Raw genomic sequence first — 22152 nt, forward strand, 5'->3', positions numbered from 1 at the left:
GTTAGATTAATCAAAGTTTGGGTTCCTAAAGGACTAATCCATCGAGGACCCACATAAGATATGGGTACCATATCATATTTTTATTTGTATTTGCAGGTGACAAGTATTGAGAAGAATTGAGAAAGGAATTACAGTACAACAAGTTTCAGAAAATTACAAAGGATGTTAGAGACAACTATATCCAATCTTCACCGTTCATAATGAAGTTTAAGATGTTTTTAAGCTGCTGTCCAAATTTGAGCTTGATACGACGGCTAGATTGTGAGATATAATTTTTTTAAAATTGTCGCTCAGCAGAACAAGAAAGTAGCGCCCCTTGCTAGAGCGATAGCACTCCTGGTAGAGCGATAGCGCCCCTAGCACTCTTGGAAGCGCGATAGCACTCCTTGGAAGCGCGATAGCGCTTGAGTAGCGCTCCTCCAAAGCGCGATAGCGCTGTTGCTATGAAAAACATGCGAACCCGCATCAATCTTGGAGATTAGATGAATAACTGTGAAAAATAAAAGCTCGATGGGATTTCATCTACATATAAAAGAGATTTTGAAGATCACAAGAACACATCACACAACACAAAATCTGGAGAGAAACGCAACAGATTAAGGGGGAATGAAGATTCTCTCTGGCATCTTAATTAAAGAAGAAAGCAGATCAGTCGAGAAGAAGAAGGAAGAACAAAAGAACTGAGCAAAACAGATCAATAGACGCAAAAGGAGCCAGATCAACTTGGCGGTAACATATCAACTCGAAGATACAGAGCAAGAGATAAGAATCCAGATAAGTTGGAGCAGATCAGATCAGACGAAACATACCAGACCAGATCAAAGATCAACAAAACAAGATCAAAGATCATACCAGATCAGATCAAAGTTGGACCAGATCAAAGATCAAAATTTGACAAGAACAGATCAGCTGAGCTCCAGAAACAGTTAAAACGAACCAGTTTAATATCACCAGAAAAGATAAGTCAACCAGATCAATCAATTCATCCAAGTGAACACTTCATTTGGAATTACCTTTTAAGGGGGAATAGATTCAAAGAAAGTGAGAGTAGATCAAAGAACGACTAAAAAGAAAAAGATCATCAGTTGATGCGTTTGTCAAAAAGGGGGAAAATGACAGACCAATTGCTGAGTTTTGTCAAATACCAAAAAGGGGGAAATTTTTTAGAAATTCAAGATCTAAGTTTCGGTGTTTGAAAAATTACTTAATTCATCAATTGAAGAAGCAGATCAATTGAAGAAGCAGAAGAAGCAGATCTATGCACAAGAAAGTAGATCAAAGAAACATCATCTGGAAAGCAATCAAGTAAGCAGATCAATCAAGCAAGATCAAATGATTATGGAAGAGCCTAGAAGATCAAAGAGTCGTTGCTCTAGAAGACAAAATCATTAAATGAAGATTTGAATGTTTCCAACAAAGAATCAGAAAGTCAAGATTTGAGAGTCATTAAGGAGATATGTTGGCGGCTCATTCAGAGCATCTGTCGGGCTCCTTAAACGGCTACTTTTTAAAGGCTATAAATATCAGAGATTAGAAGAAGAAGACAAGCGACAAAAATACAAAAGACAAGAGAGAAGATTGAAAGATCAAATACACGATCAAGAAAGTTAAGAGCTTCAAGAGCAATTGAAGCATATCAATAAAGCACACACTCAGTGTCATATCAGATCAAGTGAGGATCATTTGTGTTGAGTTGTAAACTTGTATCAGATCAGTTGAGTGTTCTGTCAAAACACTATCTTTGTAACAAGGATCAGTCGATGACTGAGTTCTTGAGTGTCTAGGAGTTTTGAGATTAGGCAGCAGTGTAAGTCCAATCTTGGATCGGATCTGTGCAAATTGCTTGTATCAGATCAAAGTCTTTTAGAAGAAAGTGAATCTTTCCGAGGTGGAAGAAGTGGTGACGTAGGAGATTGAGCTCCGAACATCCAGAAACAAGTCTTTGTGTTATTTCTTATCTGTCAAACCACATTCACTCAACTCACGAATTCAACCAAGCCATTTGATCTATGTTCGATATGTTATTCAATCTCTTCCGCACTGATTGATTAACATAGACACACGAGAAAGACAAGAGTTCATTTACTAACCCATCTGAACTCCATATATCTAAGAAAGACATTTTCGATCCTAACAATAAGGTTTCTCCAACCATGAGTTTTTGTGTTATGAAGTTGCGTTTGGTTCATCGATATGAACCTAAGTCAAAGAAGAACGAAATTTTCAGCATAAAATGTGTCTTCCACGATCGTGAGATAAAATTTACCAATTGTTTGTTTTCTTGCTGAAACATCACAAATATAAACATGTGTCATATTCTACAGGTTTCACGCATTCATGGGACGATCACACATACAGTTATGGGGTTTGATTTATTAATATATGCTCATTTATTTCATAAGTTTATTTTAATTTATATATTTTACAAACATATTTTTAAAACATTGGTTTTCTAGGTTCAAGATTCATTTAAGATTTGTTGACAGCACTGAAAATGCAATTTCCTTACTTTGGAACAGAGAGAGCATTCAACTTATTGGAAAAACAGCGCATGAAATTAATGCCGAGATGGAGAATCAGGTTTTTATTCTATGGTTTTAATAAAATATTATAATTTATTTATTAATTGTATATATAGTAAATTATAATATATATATATATACACACACACACACACACACACACACGTGAGCTTTTAATCACCCACACAATATTTCAGGATACGGATGCTTCAAAAACACCAAAAAAAATTGATATATCATTTAGTTGATCGGAAGGTTCTGTTCAAAGTTCAACTTAGAACCAACAACATTCACGAATTTAATGGAACATACACTGTCATTAAATTAACAGAAGATCCTACTTTTGTGAAAAAAATATTGTGGAGAAGTTTTTGAAAGTCATGTATGATATTGTTTTTTACTTGAATGTCAATATTTAAATTTTAATATAATATTTATTAACATTCTTGGTTTATTTCAAGAATCTGATTTATTTTCAAAATTGAAAAATACTAAAACATGAGATGTTGAGGTAAATATTACAAAATCAAATACATCTTCCATATGATTTTATAATAATAAAACAAAATATCAATTGTTTCTATTATTTTTAGGTTCTTTCGTCGGAAGATTAAGTCTCCACTTCTTTAAAATCAACTACATGACCGTGATTTCAAAGGATGTTCTGAATGATTCTACGCTGAAACGAATACTCATTGATGAGTTCTCATCTACAGCACCCAACAAAAAATTGAAGACTAAAATCAAGCAAGAGAAGGACTGAAATATATTTCTTCGCATTGAGAAAATGTATTTCCGGTTGTTATTAGATATTAAGTTTTCTGAGAGTTCTATTTTGATTTTCAGTTTAGACGGTTTTTGGATTTTTAATTTTAATTCTACTACTATTGTTTTAATTAGAGGATTTAAGTTTAATTTTTGAATTTTAAATTTTTGGAATTTATGGTTTATTGGTTTATAATTTTCTTATTCTATAATTTCTCAAAATTTATACAAGATTTTTATATACAATTTCAAATAAAAATATTAGGACACAACTTAAAATATTTACATCATTTTATTTTATTTTAACAGTACCATCGACTTAATATTTTAAAAATAATCAAATATTATATTTAATACTACCATAATTACACGTATACATTTGCTTAAGTATTCAAAGTGTAGTGTTATGAAATGAAATGCTAATAAAATACGAACACACAATAATTTAAAAATAATATATTTTTTATAACACAACCATTTAATGAGAACAATGTTTTGAATTTTAAAATATAGTCTCACATATTGTTTTTTTTTCGATATGATGAAATTTTAACTACTAATAAGAGGGCATATTCAATTCGTAACGAATTTTATTGATATCACTTATTTTTGCTGATAAAACTAAGATATACTTCAATAGACACTGATTTATTTGTTTTTTTTAAAAAAAAATAGCATGTAAACAGAAAATTGTGCATAAATTTAAAATAAGATTGATGCCAAATAGACAAATAAATATTTTATTTGGAAAATCAAACTAAAATTGAAACAAATCATGGTCATTCAATCAGTTTATCACATGCTCAACAATAGATTAAATTGTTGACATTTCGATACATGCAATAATATGTTATTAGATGTTTATAATTTGAGAAAAATCTCATAAATTTGGGATTCTTATCTATATAATCTCATAATCTATGGGATCCAGATATAAAACTTATGACTTTTAAGATTCAAATAATCAATCTAATTCCAACTTTATCTTATCATGATTTCAAACAGATTGATTACTTCAATTATAAATAACACAAATTAGTTCTATAAGACACATTTATAAATAACACAAATTAGTTCTATAAGACACAATTTTCAACGTATTATATTAAAGTAATCACAGATCTGTTGTCAAGAAAGAGGATCCGTGGAAAAGTAATACACTGATTTATGTTTTTGAACGCCCAAAAGAATTCGAAACCAATTATGAAGTATTTTTTTGGTAGATCTGTACATAATAACGACACAAATGTTTATTAAACCCGTAAAATCCAAAAAAAATGTAAACAAGAACAAGTATTCGTCGAAACATATTTCTTACGAATTATCATTATAATTGATTATTTATTTAAATGTTTTATGTCGTAAATATTTAAAAAAATATCTGGATCCGAGAGCGAGAATACCAAAACAATCTAATTTACGTGATTCAGTTAACACGGTGATGCCAACATCAATATCTCCTTTAAACGAGATCACAAATGGTATGAATTTTATTTTATTTTTAATTCGACAAAGTACAATTTTTTCACATTTGTCTAATCTAAATTATTATATTTATTTCTTTTAAATATTGGTTTTTGCAGCTAATCCATTTGCTCAATTTGGCTTAGACCTTGATGCTGCCACTCAGGCATTACGAGTCTAATCGACATAAATATTTCTTCTCAAATGCATAGCAGCTCAACTAAAAATCTCTCACAGATAGTTGATGTAACAAGTGATGAAGATCTTCCTCTATCTTCTGTCAAGAATGTTGATAGACCGACGTTTGTTCGTCAATGTAGTTTACAATATAGGATGTCTATAAAATCATGTTATGATGTTTAATATATTTTTATTATTTTTTATATTAGTCGTAGTGTCAGTCAGCCAATAAATCAACTGCAATGAAACATAAATCAACTTCAACGCAAAAGATCATCATCTTTCTTTGAACGTTGTCTCGAATGGTGTATCCTTTGTAGAAAAAATGACCGTGATAATGACCGTGACAACAAGCAGAAAAATTTAACGATAAATGTTGTGTTTAAGAAAGTTTTTCAAACTTTATAGAATAATTTTTTGGTTTTCTAATTGTCTATAATGCATTAAGATTTTTGTATTTTAATTTTTTATTCAACTGCTTATACTTACTAATTTGAATAATTAATTATATAAAATAACATTCCGTGCATCGCACGGGTGAAATACTAGTATATATAAAAACAAGAAAGTATGCTAAAAAAAGAAAAACAAGCATTTTCCCTTCTAAAGTTTATACTAAAATTAGTAAAAATATTTCATAGATAAAAATAAAGATATTGTTGAATTTAAACTAGGTAAAGATAATATTCAAAATAAAACAAAGATAAGTGATAAAATATGTTATCCAAAAATTTTAAAACAGAGTTAAAATACGAGTGATTTTTTTAAAATAATTAAAATATTATTTTTCTTGATTCAACAAAATTGAAATTTTTTCTAATAGCTGGTGTTTTGACTAGCAATTATGTATATACCAACAAAGATTAAAAAATAATATTATTAATCTATATCTATATAAAAGCAGAAAAATATGCTACAAATAGTTTTCCGTCCAAAACTAATTTATAAAAATAGTAAAAACATTATCATTAATCATTAAATTTGAAAATAAAATATTGTTAAATTAAAAAATAAAAATAATATATTATTTAATTTAAAATTATAGATAGAGAAAATAATGAATATTCAAAAAATAAGATGATATTTTAAATGATAAAATATTTGATCTAAAAATTTTAACATATAGATAAAAATACAATTTAATTTTAAAAAATTAAAATATATTTTATCTTGATCAAACAAAATTTAATTTTGCTTTTAGCGTTGATTGTTTTGCCTAATAAAACACAAATGTCAAATTTTACAACACAAAAAATTATATAGAAATTTAATATATAAAAATATCATGATAAATTAGATACAAAATATCGCAAAAAAATAGCAAAATTTCAAGATATTAATATTTTAGATATCATTCTACACGATATTTGTTATACCTTTAGCAATTTTTATATATAAAAACATAAAACTCATATGCAAATATTTAAACTAAAAATTTGAAAATATAAGTAAAAAATATGATTGAATTAAAAACAAAAATCAAAATAGTCTTTCAACAAAATTTAACTATTTTCTCTTTTTATAAAAATCCGACATATTTTTTTTTTAAAAAAAATATTTTTCATTATTAAACAAAATTTAATAAAAAAATTTCATTATTAAACAAAATTTAATAAAAATCAATGATATTCTATTTAATCTAGAAATTATAAATATACATAAAAATACAATTGAAAAAAATTAAAATATTCTTTTTTTATCAAATAAAATTTAATATTATTTTTAATAGAATGATTGGTTTGTCTATTTGCATATGTAGATATACACAACAAAAATATTCAAAAAAACATGATGTTATGAGCGATATATTATTTAATATAAAATTTTAGAATATATATAGATAAAAATATTTCTGAAGTTAAACTAAATTAAAAATAAATTTTTTTGTGATAAAAAAAAATTAATTTTTGTTTATATATATAAGATGAAAAGATTTGTAAAATAGAAACTATAGTATTTTCAACCGAAAAATTATTTTATAAAATAGTGAAGACATTATCATTAAATTTAAAAATTCAAATAAGATATGATTGAATTTAAAACTATAGATAGAGATTATACAGGATATTCAAGAAAATATTATTTTAATTTGAGTGATATATTATTTTATTAAAGTTTTTTTAAAATATAGATAGATATACGATTTAATTATAAATTGTTTTCATTATAATACTTATAATTTTTTTGTTTATTTAATTTTATATAATTTATATATTAATTTTTTGTTAATATAAAAAACATTTTATACTAATTGTAAAAAATTTAATGTAACTTATATTATTAAAATATTATGTATCTATATTTATTATATTTAATTTTATATTTTATATTTTATATTTTTATATTTCAACTTTGAAATTTTAAAATTTATTTTAAAATTTAAAAAAATTATATATTTTTTTTGTATAGAATACAAATATTGCATGCATCAAATTTATAATTATTGGGTAAATAAATCCCTTAGAAAAGAACAAATTTTTTAATACAAATATAATATGAAAAATTAAAATATTAAAATAAGACATTTATAAAAAAAAATAGGGGTGGACAACTTTATATATATATATATATATATATATATATATATATAAACATATTAGAAGATGTCAAATAACTTATTTCAATTGCTTAAAACCGTTTTCTAATAAATTTTCCAAAAAAATTTACAAAAGTTTTAAACTCTGTCAAACATCACTCCAACCACAATGAATTTAAATTGATTTCAATAATCTAAGGATTTAAAATTTGTTGTGATGACCTCAATTGTGGTGTAATAAATATTAAGTTGATTTTTTTTTTAAAATTTATCTAAGTAATGAAGATATATTTATATCCGTAGATTTCAAATCCTTTAATCCAATTCAACCTTAATTTATTTATATTTTAATTATTTACTCAAGCACTCATATTATGTCAATAATTACATAAAAATAACATAATGTGCATCGCACAGTTGAGAATACTAGTATAAATAATAAGGGTAACCGCAACCCTGAACTAAAAAACCCAACTTTATCGTGGGACCTATTATAACACATCATTCATATCACAAAATAAAATTTTTATAACTTTTTTCCACAATCCTAAACCCAACAACTAACTTTTTTGGGATCCCACTAATCAATTCTATACATATTATATAATTATTATTTATTAAATAATTTAAATTTAATTTTTATAATAAAGTAAAATTAATTTTAATTAAATAATGGTAAATGCGTAAAAAAAATTAATAAATTAAATTTTAATTTTTTATGTAATTAATTAATCTTTGATTAATTATATTTTAGTATTTTAGATTGATTATGTTGGAGATCAAACTCTAGAATTTCGATGATTACAAAGTCAAAACAAAACCAAGTAAATAAATTAATCGGACTCATCAAATATTAAAGACTAAAGATTTATACGAAAGTTGCCAGATCAAAGTATCGTGATTAAACCAAGATACAGATCAAACTCCACAGATCTTATTATACCGGATCGATTGACACAAGATCAAATGTTCAACAACCAGATCGAAGCTTCATCAGGAATCTATCTGTTGCTGTAATTGAAGAAAACGACAAAATCATTTAATGAGAATTTGAACGTTGATCGGCCTTCGCTTTAAGTCAAGATTTGTGAGCTATTTATGAGATATGCTGGCAGCCCAATATCAAAAATTGTTGGCGGCTCACTGTCTACTTTTGAAAACTATAAATACTCAAGCATTTCGAAGATTCAAGATACGAGACCAAGAGTGAAAATTACAAAGCAATCAAATTCAAAGTCGAAAAAGTCTTCACTCAATATACCAACTCAGATACTTATTTCATCAGATCAAAGTCTCGATATTCTGAGTTATAACACAACACAGATCGATCAAGCTCAAAGATACATTTCAAATCGATCCAGATCAAAGCTACAGCTTCCCAGTTCAAACCATCGAAGCATACTCTGTTGCTTCATCTTGTAAACTCTAAGTAGAAAAATTGTTCTACTTCGAGTTAGAGTATTGCTAGGAGTTCCTATCAAATGATTGATTGGATTGGATTTGTACAAAGGAATTGTATAAGTCAAAGTCTTCTAGTGGAATCCTCCTGGAAACAGAAGAAGGGGTGACGTAGGAGAATTCATCTCCGAACATCCAGAAACAACTCTATCTCTTTACTGCAATTATTTCATTTCATTTGCATTAGTACTATTAGGCATTCAATCTGTGAGGAAGATTATTTCCGTCTGACTTGCTCAGATCTTTCGAACAGATCAAAAGTTTTAAGCAAATGAAACTTCTGTCCGATTCTTACAAATCAGATCGAAGTACTTGCAAAATTTTATATTATGTATTAACCTCCCCTCTACACATATTTCGATCCTAACAGATTATGTAAATGAATGTAAAATGATGATTAATTAAATAATGCTAACATTTCATTTAATAAAAAATTATATATATATATATATATATATTTATTTATTTATATATAACCCATGGGTTCTGTGATTAAAGGAACCACAAATCAAAATTAATTTTTTTTTTAACTAAACAATTAATGCTGAAGCTGGAGTCCTATTTTGGACGCCAGCTTCAGCTGCCTATATTAAACCTGCAGGCTGCAATGCAGCAGCCTGCATGTTCAGCTTTTTCCCAACTTTTTTAAGTTGGGAAGAAGCTGGGGTTACGGATACCCTAACAACTGTCAGTATGACTCATTGATTAATTCTTGCCTTATTTGTATTATATATATATATATATATATATATATATATATATATATATAATATAAGAGTAACACTCCTGTGCAACGGTCTCATTCGTGAGACGAGTCAACCCTATCCATATTTATAATAATAAGTAATACTTTTGACATAAAATGTAATACTTTTTAATGGATAACCCATATAAGAGACCCGTCACACGAATATGACCCGTGCAACGGTTGCATACAAGTGTTTGCCAAAATATAATATGATATGATATAATAGGAAACAGATATATTGTATTTGCGTATAACGTCTCCCTTTGATATGATTATTAATAATTCATGTATACATTTATCGTATTTAATTTGTATTTTTTTTATCATATTATTTATCAATTTATTAATTATAATTTTATATCAATCAAATCATTAATTATTTATTTTACTCTATCAAAACATTGAATTCAATATTATTCATATTTTATTTATTGTTAAAAAATAAAATGATAATTTATAATTTTTTATATAAAATTTAATCAATTTAATCAATAAACTATAATCTATCAATCAAATCAAATATTATATTAACTATCATTTTTTATTACATTACATTACTTATCTATATATTATCAATTCTATCATTCGAACCCCAAACTGAGTCGAAATGTAAAACACAAATTAATTATATGAAACGCAATACATTTAATGTGTGAAAAATAATATTATTGCTTGTATTTGCAAAATTTTGATGGTTTTTTTTTTACTTTTGTCATCATTCCACAAGAGTCAGAGGTTCATTGGCTCATGCGGAGGGTAAATCAAGGGATGTGTACGAGCGGCAGGGACCTGAAAGAGGGAGCACATGACCCAATTCCAAGAGCATACCATAATATTTCAGCAGTGAATATGCTCCACACGAGAATCGAACCCGCAATGCTGAGGAATTTCTTCCCACATCACCTCAGGCCTTACCAACTCGCATATGCCCCTGTGGGCAACTTTTGGATATATTTGTGTGTGTGTATATATAAATACGACAAATAACAACTCTATTTAAATCAATTAAATTTTGCTTAATTTCGAAAAAGGCTGTTGAAAAGATTTCTACTAAATTTTAAATTTATAATATAATTATAGGTAGCTGACATCCGTTTGTAATTAAGATTTAATTACTTTCATTAGTTTTTTTAATCTAGTTAGGGACAGTTGAAAAGATTTAAATTTACCCAAAAATTTAAATTTTTAGATGCCCAATTGTAATTAAAATTTAATCATTTTCACTAATTTTTTTTATCTAGTTTGTGAAATTAAAATTGCATTTTAAATAAATTAGTTGACAAAAAATGCAGAAACTGAAATTGCACAATAATTTTGTTTGGGACTATGCGGGCGTCCAAAATTTATGTTCTTCCACTTTAGATTTGTAATTAAATGATTATATCATTCTAAATATAAATATTATATTATAGAAACCATTAAATTAAAAATAACAAAAAAATCAACACGAAAAATATCGTATATATGCACCTAATATGTAAGGAAGAACACCGGTAATCTAGTGTTGTGTGCTTATATAATTATATTTATATTATATATATATAGAGTTTTGCTATGCTGCTCACCTTTCGTGCTCACCTCCATGCCCACTTATGATGTAGCAATCATCCAATGAATGAAATGAATCATATACAAATGGTTCATCCAATGGATGATTGACACCTCATAGGTGGGCATGGAGGTGGACACGGGAGGTGGACTGCATAACAAAACTCATATATATATATATATATATATATATATTGTCCGCCAATAAAATTAAAGCAATTATATAAACACTATAATTTTTGTTATTTTTGAATTATTGATTTTTTTCTAAATTTAAACTCTTTAAGATGTAAATAAATAAATATGTTATTGAATTTAAAAATGTAGACAAAGATAGGATTGAAATATTTAAAAAGAAATACTATTTTATGAAACTATACAAACTTTCATGATCAAAAAACTTGTATTATGATGTTATAATTGTGCTTTTAAATGAAACCTAATCGAATTAATTAAATTAAAGTTAACTAGTATGATGGACTCAATCACTCAACAATCTCGAATTTAATTATATAATCATATGAAATTCCAAAATTTTAATTGGATATATCTAGTACGGGAGATCGTGATCTCGTTGATTTCTTATTCATTTTCAGTTGCATGATTAACTTGAAATCATAATAGATATTAATTTTAGAAATGGAAGATATATGAGAAAATATATATTAATTTATCAAAAAAAATATTTTATGCTTGCCCTAGTAACGTAATTACTATGGCAATGTGTGGAATGTGGATCCAACAATTCATTTCAAGTTATTAAATGTGAAATTTACAAGTATTATTTATAAGTAGAGCATGACCCATAAAAGAGTTTTTCTCTATGCTTGCCCTAGTAACATAATTACAACTAGCTATCAATGCACATGCATATAATGAAAAAATATATGTAAATAAAAAATTGAGCAATGTTAGAAATAAAAAATACATCAAATGAAAAGATGTTGATAAGCAGTTCTTTTAAATTTTAAATTGAATATGATAATGGATTCTATCATGGAAGAGAGATAAATTTTGATATAAACATTTTTGTCTTTTATCTATAAAAATGAATTATTATGTTTTAAGGTAGATGGGTAATTTGACTTTGGTGCATATGAATGGACAAATTCGGTTAGTATAAGTGTATTAAGTTTTATATATAACTAGTAAAAAATGCACACACTTTGTGTGTGTAGAAAAGAAATTTTTTTTAAAGCAAATCATGAAGTTAGTGTGGGAAGTTTTTAGTGAAATATTGAGTATAAAAGGGTAATTTTGGAATAAATAAATTTGGTATCCTCAAGGCAGTTATTATAATATACAGATCTTTTATATAATAGTATATATATATATATGATAGGTAGACATTTTAAAAAAACAATTTTTTATAAAAAAAATGACAAGGTAGACGAAAAAAAACAAATGAAAGCAATAAAATTTAATTGTCGTCTGAAATGGCCTCTTCAATGGGCCGTGTCAATTTTGACGAAAAATTGACACGGATAAATTTTGGACTTTTCGTAAAATTATTAGAAACTTTTGTGATATCGTCTTATCGTTAATTTTGTGATACACATTTCTTACTCGATTTGACTTTTATGTCAAAAATATTACTTTTCACTCGATATATGGATAATGGATCAGGTCACCCAATCTCACATATAAATATTTGTTTGCATTTAATCGAATAAATCACACTTGTGATTCAGTACAACATGTGAAAATTGAAAAATAGGCGAATGAATGAATGAATAACTTTTGGACCCCAAAATCATGAATCAAGCCAACAGCCTTTTACAAGTGTAATCAAATATAACCTGGAAAAGACTTCTGGAATCAGCTTCATTTGAAAGCTTTAGCAGACTAGCCACGCTCAAAAAACCTGTATGTTGCCTGATAACAGATTCTTCCTTGATATCTGGCTTTATTTCCGAAATTGAAACCGGTGGTCGTGTCAACGCCCATTGCATTGCCCATATTGCCAGAGGCCTCATGTAACAGAAAGATCTGTAATGGCCTTCAAGATCCCAAGCCTCAGGCGTCTGAAATGCGTACCTGTGCAACAATCATAATATTTAATTGCTGCTATTGCTCATTCATTTCTCTCCACCGGCTTTCGCCTACGTCTTCCATACTTGTATTTATTGCTTAAGCAAAATCTATTTAACCTAAAGGTAACAAAGTCTCAGTCTTGACCATTTTAAGCTTAAAATCATATCCTTTTTAAGTTTTAACATCACCTCCCCTCTAGACTGTAAATCTGTAATCTCGCTTAACCGGGATCAAAAGACAGAGAAGCTGGAATAAATAAAGCAACCATTTGAAAAAAATAAATAAAACCTCGTTTTAATTTAAACTGCTTTTGTATATGCGTTAGCCCCACAATGGAAAAGAGATGTTTCAACTCACCCTTGGCCTTGTTCGGACCATGCAACTTCATACACGCCAACTGCAGTTTTAAATGCTGTTTCGACCATGTTTTCCTGGATCATGGCAGCAGCAACAGCGTATGTTACTCCACTCCATATTTCCCTCGACTGCATGGTGCATGCATCAGGTTCTCCATTGGGCATCATCCCATTTGCTGCCCCTCTCCTCCCATCTTTTACTTTCAAGACATTGAAATCGTATACTTTCTCAAGTGAGGTTTTTGCCTTCTCTTCATCAACAATAGGTGAAAGACCACAAGCTCGAGCATACCTGAAAACCATTTCCCAAAATAAGAGCTAGTCGCACAGGAGAGAAGCAGTGGTATGTATGCCGATATCTAACGAGACAAGTGCATAAGACACAGGCAGCATGTAGAGCACAGAATGTAGGTCACGACAGAAGTATGTAGTTATTGTATGACCTGGATATCTGTATTTATCTGATAAGGCTGGAGAAAATTTAAAATCTACTTTATAAATTATAACCTACCATTGTCCGGCCAACTGATCAGCTTGAATGGATAAGCTCGTACTGCTACCACTGTTGTCATAGTTAAAATAAGAGCCATTCCATAACTTTGCATATACCGATTTTGCTCTCTGAAACCTGAACCAAAAGTAATCCTCATTGTCCTTATCTCCAACTTCACGAGCTAGTGCTGAAGCAGCCTGCAAGGCTGCCACCCACAAACCCCCACAATATGCACTCACACCGGAGACACACCAAGTATCATATGTCTGATCCGGGAACCCTTCATTTTCTATCATGCCATCCCCATCTTTATCAAACTGCTCCATGTAAGCCATTGCAACATAAACTGATGGCCATACAGCTTGAGCAAATTTATTGTTTCCCGTAGCAACTACATCTCTGTAGACTTGCAGCACAAACTTTGGGTTCAAATCTTTCCACCTATCCGTATTGTGAAGATTGTAGAAATTTAATACAAACCATGGATCATTCATTCCAATGTCATGAGGAACTGCACCAAGAACCTTTCGCTGGACTATTGTTCCATCCTGTAGAAGTCCCATCTTACTAGGATCATGCATCATCACTGCAGCAGCAAAGTCCCTTTGTATGCTAAGTTCAAGGTCCGGAAACAACATAGTTAAAGCAAATGATGCATAGAAATGGACATCACAAGTGTTATACATGTGATATTCAATTCCTTCGAGGTATAAGAATTGGCCCACATTTTCCTCTCCTTTTTGAAGCAGATTAGTTCCCAAAGCAGATGTCAAAAGTGCAGGAGCATGAAGCTCCTCCAGCATCGAAGTCATCCTTTCGAGAATGTCCATGGCAGTCTCCTTTTGCTCAGATACGTTGTTTCTGTTTCTAAGATCTGAAGTGGATTTATCGAGTGAAAATTTTCTTTCTCCAACAGTAACCACACTATGAATTGGTGGAGAACCATCTAGATGACATGAAGGAAACAAAAATAATTAGCTTCTCTTCACATTCTCCAGACATAATTTTGTATTTTTGTTTAGATGACTACCTGTCCAAATTGTACCCCCTGAGTTAAGGTAGTAAAGCTCATTGAAGAGCGTGCAAGGGTACCTGCAATACACCACAAAACGTGGTTTACTATTCAACATGTATGGTAAGAGCTCCGCATGCTACAAAAAATTTACCATTCAGGAAGCTTCTTATCTTCAAGAATAGGTCTTTGCCAGGCTTCAATCACTGATTCCCAATGCTGATGCTCTTAAGTTTTTATGGGGAGAGAAATAAGGAAAACATGTTAATGGCTAAAACAGGTCCACACAAAAACATTCTGAAAGAAATTCCTATAAATTTGTTAACAAGGAACTGACAAAAACTATTTCTGCAGTATATCACTATACATGGAGCATTTTGCAGTTAGTTAGACATTCAAGCAAGTTTTTGGGTTATTACCAATAATAGCATCATGGGCAATTTTTGACGCTGCGTTACCAAGAGTGCCATAGAATTTGGTGTAGCGCCTGATCATCATACAGTTAAATTACCCACAGAACACAAACAAGCATAAAAAACACATGGCAAACATTAGCAATTCATTACTAGCCTCTGATAAGTTCTTCCACTGGGGAAATTTATTTCGGGACAGGCCCATGCCAACGAAAATGACACTGTTTTCACTGTTTCTGCCGCAATAGTGAGAGAAGCTGCTATGGCTGCCCCAATCTGTGAACCCGGTTCCGAAGGTTCCGATACCTCTTCAGATTTTAGGTAGTCAAATGATCCATGCTAATGGAAGAGAATCAAGTAAAAGTCCGTCAATGATATGATAAAATGAAAACAGTCAAAGACGAATGAGAACAACCAGATCAGTAACTGGTATGATGTCCTTCACATAAGAAAGCTAAAATGATTGATATCAAGCGAAAAATCAAGATATGTATGTATGCTTTGGTAACTCTAATTTCCAAATGTGACATTCAAACCTTACCTTGTGCATAAATTTATTTTCTAAAAAAATTTCTGCAGTCCTTTAGGTTTAACATCGGTGAAAGCATATTCTCAGGCTTCTAACTAGTACACCAGTCCGTCCATGACCATTGAGAACCAACATAAATAAGTCCGGCTGACTGTAAGAGAAGAGCAATAATATGCACGAGAGAACTGATCTATCTTTTTATGGAGCATTCCTCCTAAGGTATGTCACTTGTAATATATAAAAATTCAGAATAGTATTGAACCATCATTCAACCAAAAACGATACAGTCATGTGGAAGTTGCAAATTATGGAGACCTACCTCTTTTATTTCTTGCCACAGTTCTTTAGCTGTGATGCCTTGGGAGTTTCCAGATATCACAAAACATGGGCACTCAGAGACATGAATGTCTTCACTTTCTTCTGCTGCAATTGCAAAAGTTACCGAGGGCAATCCATTTGCAGTCCTATATCCGTATACTAGGAATTAAAGAAGCCCACGGAAAATGAATGATAAATATTGAAGACAGAAAAATAATCACTCTGCCTCTCCAAAATATAGGAACATACATATGATGCAAGAGAACTCCAGTGCTTTTATCCTCGGTCCTGGTAAGACAATGCCAGTCCAATCAGATTAGTTAAGAACTTAAGATTGAACAACTTAATGACCAAGAATGCGCACTATATAATAAACAATGCTTCAATAAGTCATAGCCTTTAATTCCAGGTGTACGACATTCAGAAACCAAGACTCAAATAGAAAATATGTAAGTTAATAGTGACTCCTACCTAAATTTGGAATTGAAATGGTGTCCAGAAAACCCGGAAATCCCACCTATTGAATTCTATTGTAAAAGAAAATACATCAGCAAAATAATATTTTCTGAATGCATTCAAGAAAGTGATGGCGCAAGAGAAAACTCAAGCAGAAACTTACTGCCCATGTTAAAAGCAAGGTAACATCTGCTGCCGTCTTCCCTAAATTAGACAACTGAACAATTATAGTTAAGATCAAGGACACAGAAGTTACATTCTCTTTGTGCATGTGCGTTTTCTTTTTGGAGGGGAAGTGAAACAGAGTTCTAAGAAATTTTTCATACCGTAAATGTAAACACCGCCACAGGAAAGCTGCTCTCCTTATAATTGTGGGGTATAAAGGGGGAAATTTGGCGACAGACTATTTTAAGTGCTGGATCAGGTTCGCCTTCATTGAAGAGAAAGGTGGATGCCGTAAGAGAACAAGTCTATGATCTGAGACTTAAACTAAGCATACATCAGAAGGTTTGAAGCTTACCATCATATACAGTCCAAGCCCTGGGAAACAGTGCATGGTATGTGGATTTTTGCCCGCCCAGAGCCCAGTCCCAAGATCCTATCCCAGAAGCAGAGTTCTCGCTGTTTATCCACATTACTGATAGAGATTTAAATGTTTACATTGATACCCAAATTCCCAGACCCAGCTACATAAATTAATTCCATTTACACAGACAACTTTCGTGTTAAATTATTTTACTTATTCTTTTCCAAATTATACCGAACACAACTATCAGCAATTGAAAGAATAAATCATTCACACAGCATATCAGTATTACCATATCATTGTTCGGAAACAAAATATTACAAAATTGAACTGCATCACAATATTACATTTTAAAAATATGTGTCTATCTATTCCAAGCCACCACTTGGGATAGTTATTCATTGTGAAATAATCACTTGCGATAGCTGTTAAATATCATTTTTTATCATCTTAAAACAACAATCCATAGATTGAAATTATAATGCCATAGGAGCTAACCTTGATGGTTCTGGGCTTTTTGGGCATAGTACACTCGAATATCTTTCACCGTTTGGACGCGTCACAAAAACCTGAAAGTTTAGGGGAAATGCACAAAGAGAAACTGATCACACCCTTCATTTTCGTTTAGCAGTTTCAAACAAATATTATACTCCATATTCAGTCAATTCTACAAAGAGAAACTGAACAACCTCCTCATTTTGTGTTCTTGAGCACAGTCCCCTATTTCAACCTGATTTCTTTTAAAAAACTATGGGTTGGATACAAGTAACTGGCCATTATGTACTCTAGAAAATTTTAAGAATTACCTACGCAGAAATCTACTGTTCAATGAGCCTCAACTAAAATAATAGCAGGGAGTTCAGATTGTTTAAATTTAAATTGAATATTTACCCAACATCTGTTTATAAATACATCAAAAGCAACAAAAGAATTTTGAAACTGTACCAGTAAAAGAGGAGAAAGTAAGAGTTGCATGAGATCAGTTGAAAAAACAATTATCTGAAGTAGTTCATGTATCTTAATTCGCAACACAAATGTAAAAACCATGGGAATCAATTCAAACTTACAGAAAATTGGTTTGCCAAAACTGGTTTATCTTCACATATCCTAGGGAAGAGTTGCCAACGCATAAATTCACCTTTGTAGCTTCTTCCAATGCTTCCTGCACTGATATTTATTTTCTGACATGTTCACAAATCTTGTCCTTGGCCAGATCAAAATTTCATTTTTTTTTTCTCTTTGAAGAATCATCACTATAGAGTTATTCAAACAATTCGCTTTTATGGCTACCACAACCCCATTTCAACGTACAAATAAAGAAGCTTACATCAAAATAAGTTATAGAATGCACACAGGAATCAGAAAACAACGACCCTTCAAAAACCAGGAGATACTTCGATTTGTTCCCCCTGAGAGTTGGAAGTTTTGGTTAATATGATGTATCAAGGGATTGCCCATCCAATTCCAACCCCCGGCCCATGAAGAATTGCTCCAGACTTTTCATCGCATAAAAGATGGACCAAAGTGGAACACATAAAACCAAGATAGAGGACACATGCTTGACCACAAAACAACAGGGACTCCAGGAAATGTAAAAATAAATATGACCTGATAATTTTTCAGCAAAGTCATTGAAAAAAAGGTAGCCGAAATTAAGTGTCACATAAATTCTCGGAGAGGTTTTAACAGATTTCACTGTTTTATGTCATTTCCAGTAGAAGAAGACAAAAGATAGAGGAAAGACATGCATACCCCATGCCACCTAGAGGAACTCCATGGCAAGATGATGTGTGACGCTTCGTGAAAGGATCCAGAAATGTCTCCTGGAATAACAGAAGGGCGACGAAGTCAAGCTATTATCATCACTTGATCAAGCAATTCAATTAACATAAATGTAACGAAAAAACTTACCCTTCTTTTGCATTTTTCGTCTCGAAGTTTTAGCCATAGCCTGCAGCCTACTGGGGCCTGTAGAATATCAAAAGGGAAATATCGCAATCTGACATGGAAGATAGAAATCGAAGACAAGAGATCACAAAAATTTGGTTGCCAAAGGCTGCAATCTGGTACATATGCAGCATGTATTCATGCAAGGGTGTGGCGAAACAATTTAGAATGAAAACAAATAACCTACATATATACAAAGAGAGAGGAAGAAATTCTGAGCTCATAATCCAAGTTGACAACAGCTAAAATTTGTATACTATGTTGGGTTAAAATGCATACTTCAAATGAACATGGTGCAGAGGAACAGTAAACAACTGAGAAAGTTCAAAAGGATACCATGCTGATTTTCTCTCGCAAAGTCAGATCAAATTCACAAAGGGCATTCTCCCTGTTATTTAGTTTTCTTTTCAATGCCAGAGATGGAGGCTCCCCACAATCAACTTTGACCTGTTTTAACTCATAATGAGATGAATTACAAAAGCAACAGGTAAAATAAGGTAATTGAAACACAATCAATCGCACAATAACCGCGAAAATTTTGAGAAACGGCTGTAAATTATTAAAGGAGCGGCATTCAAAGTTAGATGCAACGTGATTAATCATGAGAAAAGAAGTGATAAAGCCATTGCAAGGAAAATTCAGAGGGGAGAAATCTGGAGAGTGAATGCAGTTTAAAATGGAGAAACTAACAGAGTCATCAACCAATGATGATTCTAACAGATTTTTTACAAGGATGAGGTGTGTTATAATATGATTCTCAAACATGGGGTACAAAATGAAGCTTGTCACTAAGCAGATTGTAGCATATGCAACATGATGAAACCAAATATTTCCTGAAACATAATATCATGTTCATGCCACTGGATGAATTGCCACGCTAAGAAAATCTCATTTCTGCAAACTAATATTATGCTACTGGATGATATCAAACTCAGATACAATTATGTCTCAGTATTCCAGATTGCCAGCCAGTCAAAATCTTGCTTATGTGCATTCAAAAACACCAGTACTTCTTTCTTAGAAATGGTAAATAACGACTGATACAGTAGCCTACCTCATCACCATGCTTAGAAGAATCTCTTTCTCCTCTATCAAAATCATCATTCAACATGGTTCCTGTGAAAAAAGTTGCAAACATTTTGGTTATATTTCTAGGTCACTTATGTGCATGTAGGACACCTGCCACAATACATTCATTGGCATATCTTTGTTTATTTAGCATCTCTTGAATAATGAAAAGAGCCAAGAAGGCACTTTCGCACATCAGCAACCACAATAGATCTTGATTGTATATTTTCTTGAGCTCATTCTCAAATTTAAATAAATCACTGCATTGTCAACATTAATTTTGCCATGAGTGGTCAGAAATCAATTGGCAAGTGAACCATATCACAGCCACAGCAACACACATTCCTGTTACAATTTGGATCATAAAAGAAAATTGATAGAATGAGGAATGATTAGAAAAACATTATCTCTTCCCTTAGATCACGGATGAAACCAACTGGGTAACAAAACTAAAACTCTAAATTATTGTAAAATATTACTTTTGGCATATCATGTTTTAGTTTACTTAGAGGCAGGTCAGGAAAATATTCTTCCACACCCTAAATAAATCCTAATTCTTCCATGCACGCCCATCTTGATTACCTAGTCACCAGTAAAAATACCCGTATCACTCTATCATAGAGGATTGTTGAATCGAAGTCAGATTACTTTCTATATGTTCTTTGTTACAAATACAAGTCTATACGCACCTTAGTTACCTACAGCTAACGAAAAATATTAAATTGATATCCGAAAATGGTTGCCAATAACTTTCCCAAATAATTTCTGACAAAGCGCTTAATCACTCCAACTTTCATTTAAACCACCAACTAAAGCATGAAGAAAGCTCTGGTAGTTAAAACATTTCCAGTCACCTGTCACTCTCTAACATAATTCAAAACCCAGCGTCAGTTGCACGCTTAACAAATAACAAAGAAGACATCAAAGGCAAAAGGACAACACGATAAAACAAAAAAGAAGAACGTATTAACTTGTCGTATGATCAAATACCATTAGATAATGAGATCTGCAAACAAATAATATCTGATCACATATCACCAATATAAATTCAACGTTAAAATAAAAGAACTCGTAATTTTCAATTATCACTGAGCTTGGAACGCGAAAATAAATCATTAAAATGGCGCATGAAAGCGGCACAACTGGTGGAATCGCAGAGAAGCTCACCGGTGAAGACGAATGGATTCCGCAGGAAGAGGGGCAACGGTTATTTTGCTGTATTGGAGTTATAGAGGATGATGATTGGCACATTTCATTCATCGTCAACGTTTAAATTTAATCGCGAATCTTACGATGTAGCCCTTGTATTTATAATTTCATTACATTTTGGTCCTCTGACTTTTGGACATGTCACTTTATTGGGCATTTTTTTCAGATATAAGTCGGCAAATAAATTTGAAGGGCTAAAATAATTTAGGGGCAAGTCGGCAAGTAACTTCACCACGACCATATGTTACCACTTAAGATGCTTGAGTAGTTGAGATAAATAATTAAGTTTTTTTTATGAGTGAAAATATGTCGCAATTATTATTTTTTTATACGCACTGAATAAAATTTTAAATCAACGAACATAAATAATTATTTTGTCAAAATAAAATACGTGGATAGATCATAAATAAGACGTGACATATTTATTGGTTATGAATCTCTTTAATCTTCAAAAAAAAATTATAATATATACTTAATGTATTTTTCGTTGTCTTTTGAATGTTAATATTAATATTATTTATTATATAGATAAACAGAAATTTTACTCTGTTTATTTTATTTAAGCCTCTT

At 30.8% G+C, this 22152-nt stretch overlaps 1 protein-coding gene across 5 annotated transcripts; it reads right to left on the reverse strand.

Annotated features, from left to right (window-relative positions):
* Positions 1-12863: 12863 nt before the first annotated feature.
* Positions 12864-21627, reverse strand: LOC140879180 (uncharacterized). 5 transcript variants are annotated; one of them, XM_073282845.1, is made up of 21 exons: positions 21541-21581; positions 21364-21379; positions 20360-20421; positions 19642-19752; positions 19270-19326; positions 19111-19181; positions 18426-18525; positions 17857-17927; positions 17353-17453; positions 17159-17262; positions 16996-17049; positions 16848-16903; positions 16626-16664; positions 16378-16522; positions 15687-15868; positions 15536-15603; positions 15271-15343; positions 15135-15196; positions 14123-15050; positions 13613-13903; positions 12864-13258 (listed from the first exon to the last, which is right to left on the reverse strand). In XM_073282845.1, the coding sequence occupies exons 3-21, from the start codon at positions 20414-20416 to the stop codon at positions 12982-12984; spliced, it is 2847 nt and encodes a 948-aa protein (XP_073138946.1). In that variant the 5' UTR covers positions 20417-20421; positions 21364-21379; positions 21541-21581; the 3' UTR covers positions 12864-12981. The 5 variants fall into 5 exon arrangements, with proteins under 5 accessions (XP_073138946.1, XP_073138945.1, XP_073138947.1 ...); XM_073282844.1 differs by lacking the exon at positions 21364-21379 and having other exon boundaries at positions 21541-21627; XM_073282846.1 differs by lacking the exons at positions 16626-16664; positions 21364-21379 and having other exon boundaries at positions 21541-21627.
* Positions 21628-22152: the final 525 nt, after the last annotated feature.

The sequence above is a fragment of the Henckelia pumila genome, chromosome 2 (genome assembly GCF_033568475.1).
Source record: "Henckelia pumila isolate YLH828 chromosome 2, ASM3356847v2, whole genome shotgun sequence".
NCBI lineage: Eukaryota > Viridiplantae > Streptophyta > Magnoliopsida > Lamiales > Gesneriaceae > Henckelia > Henckelia pumila.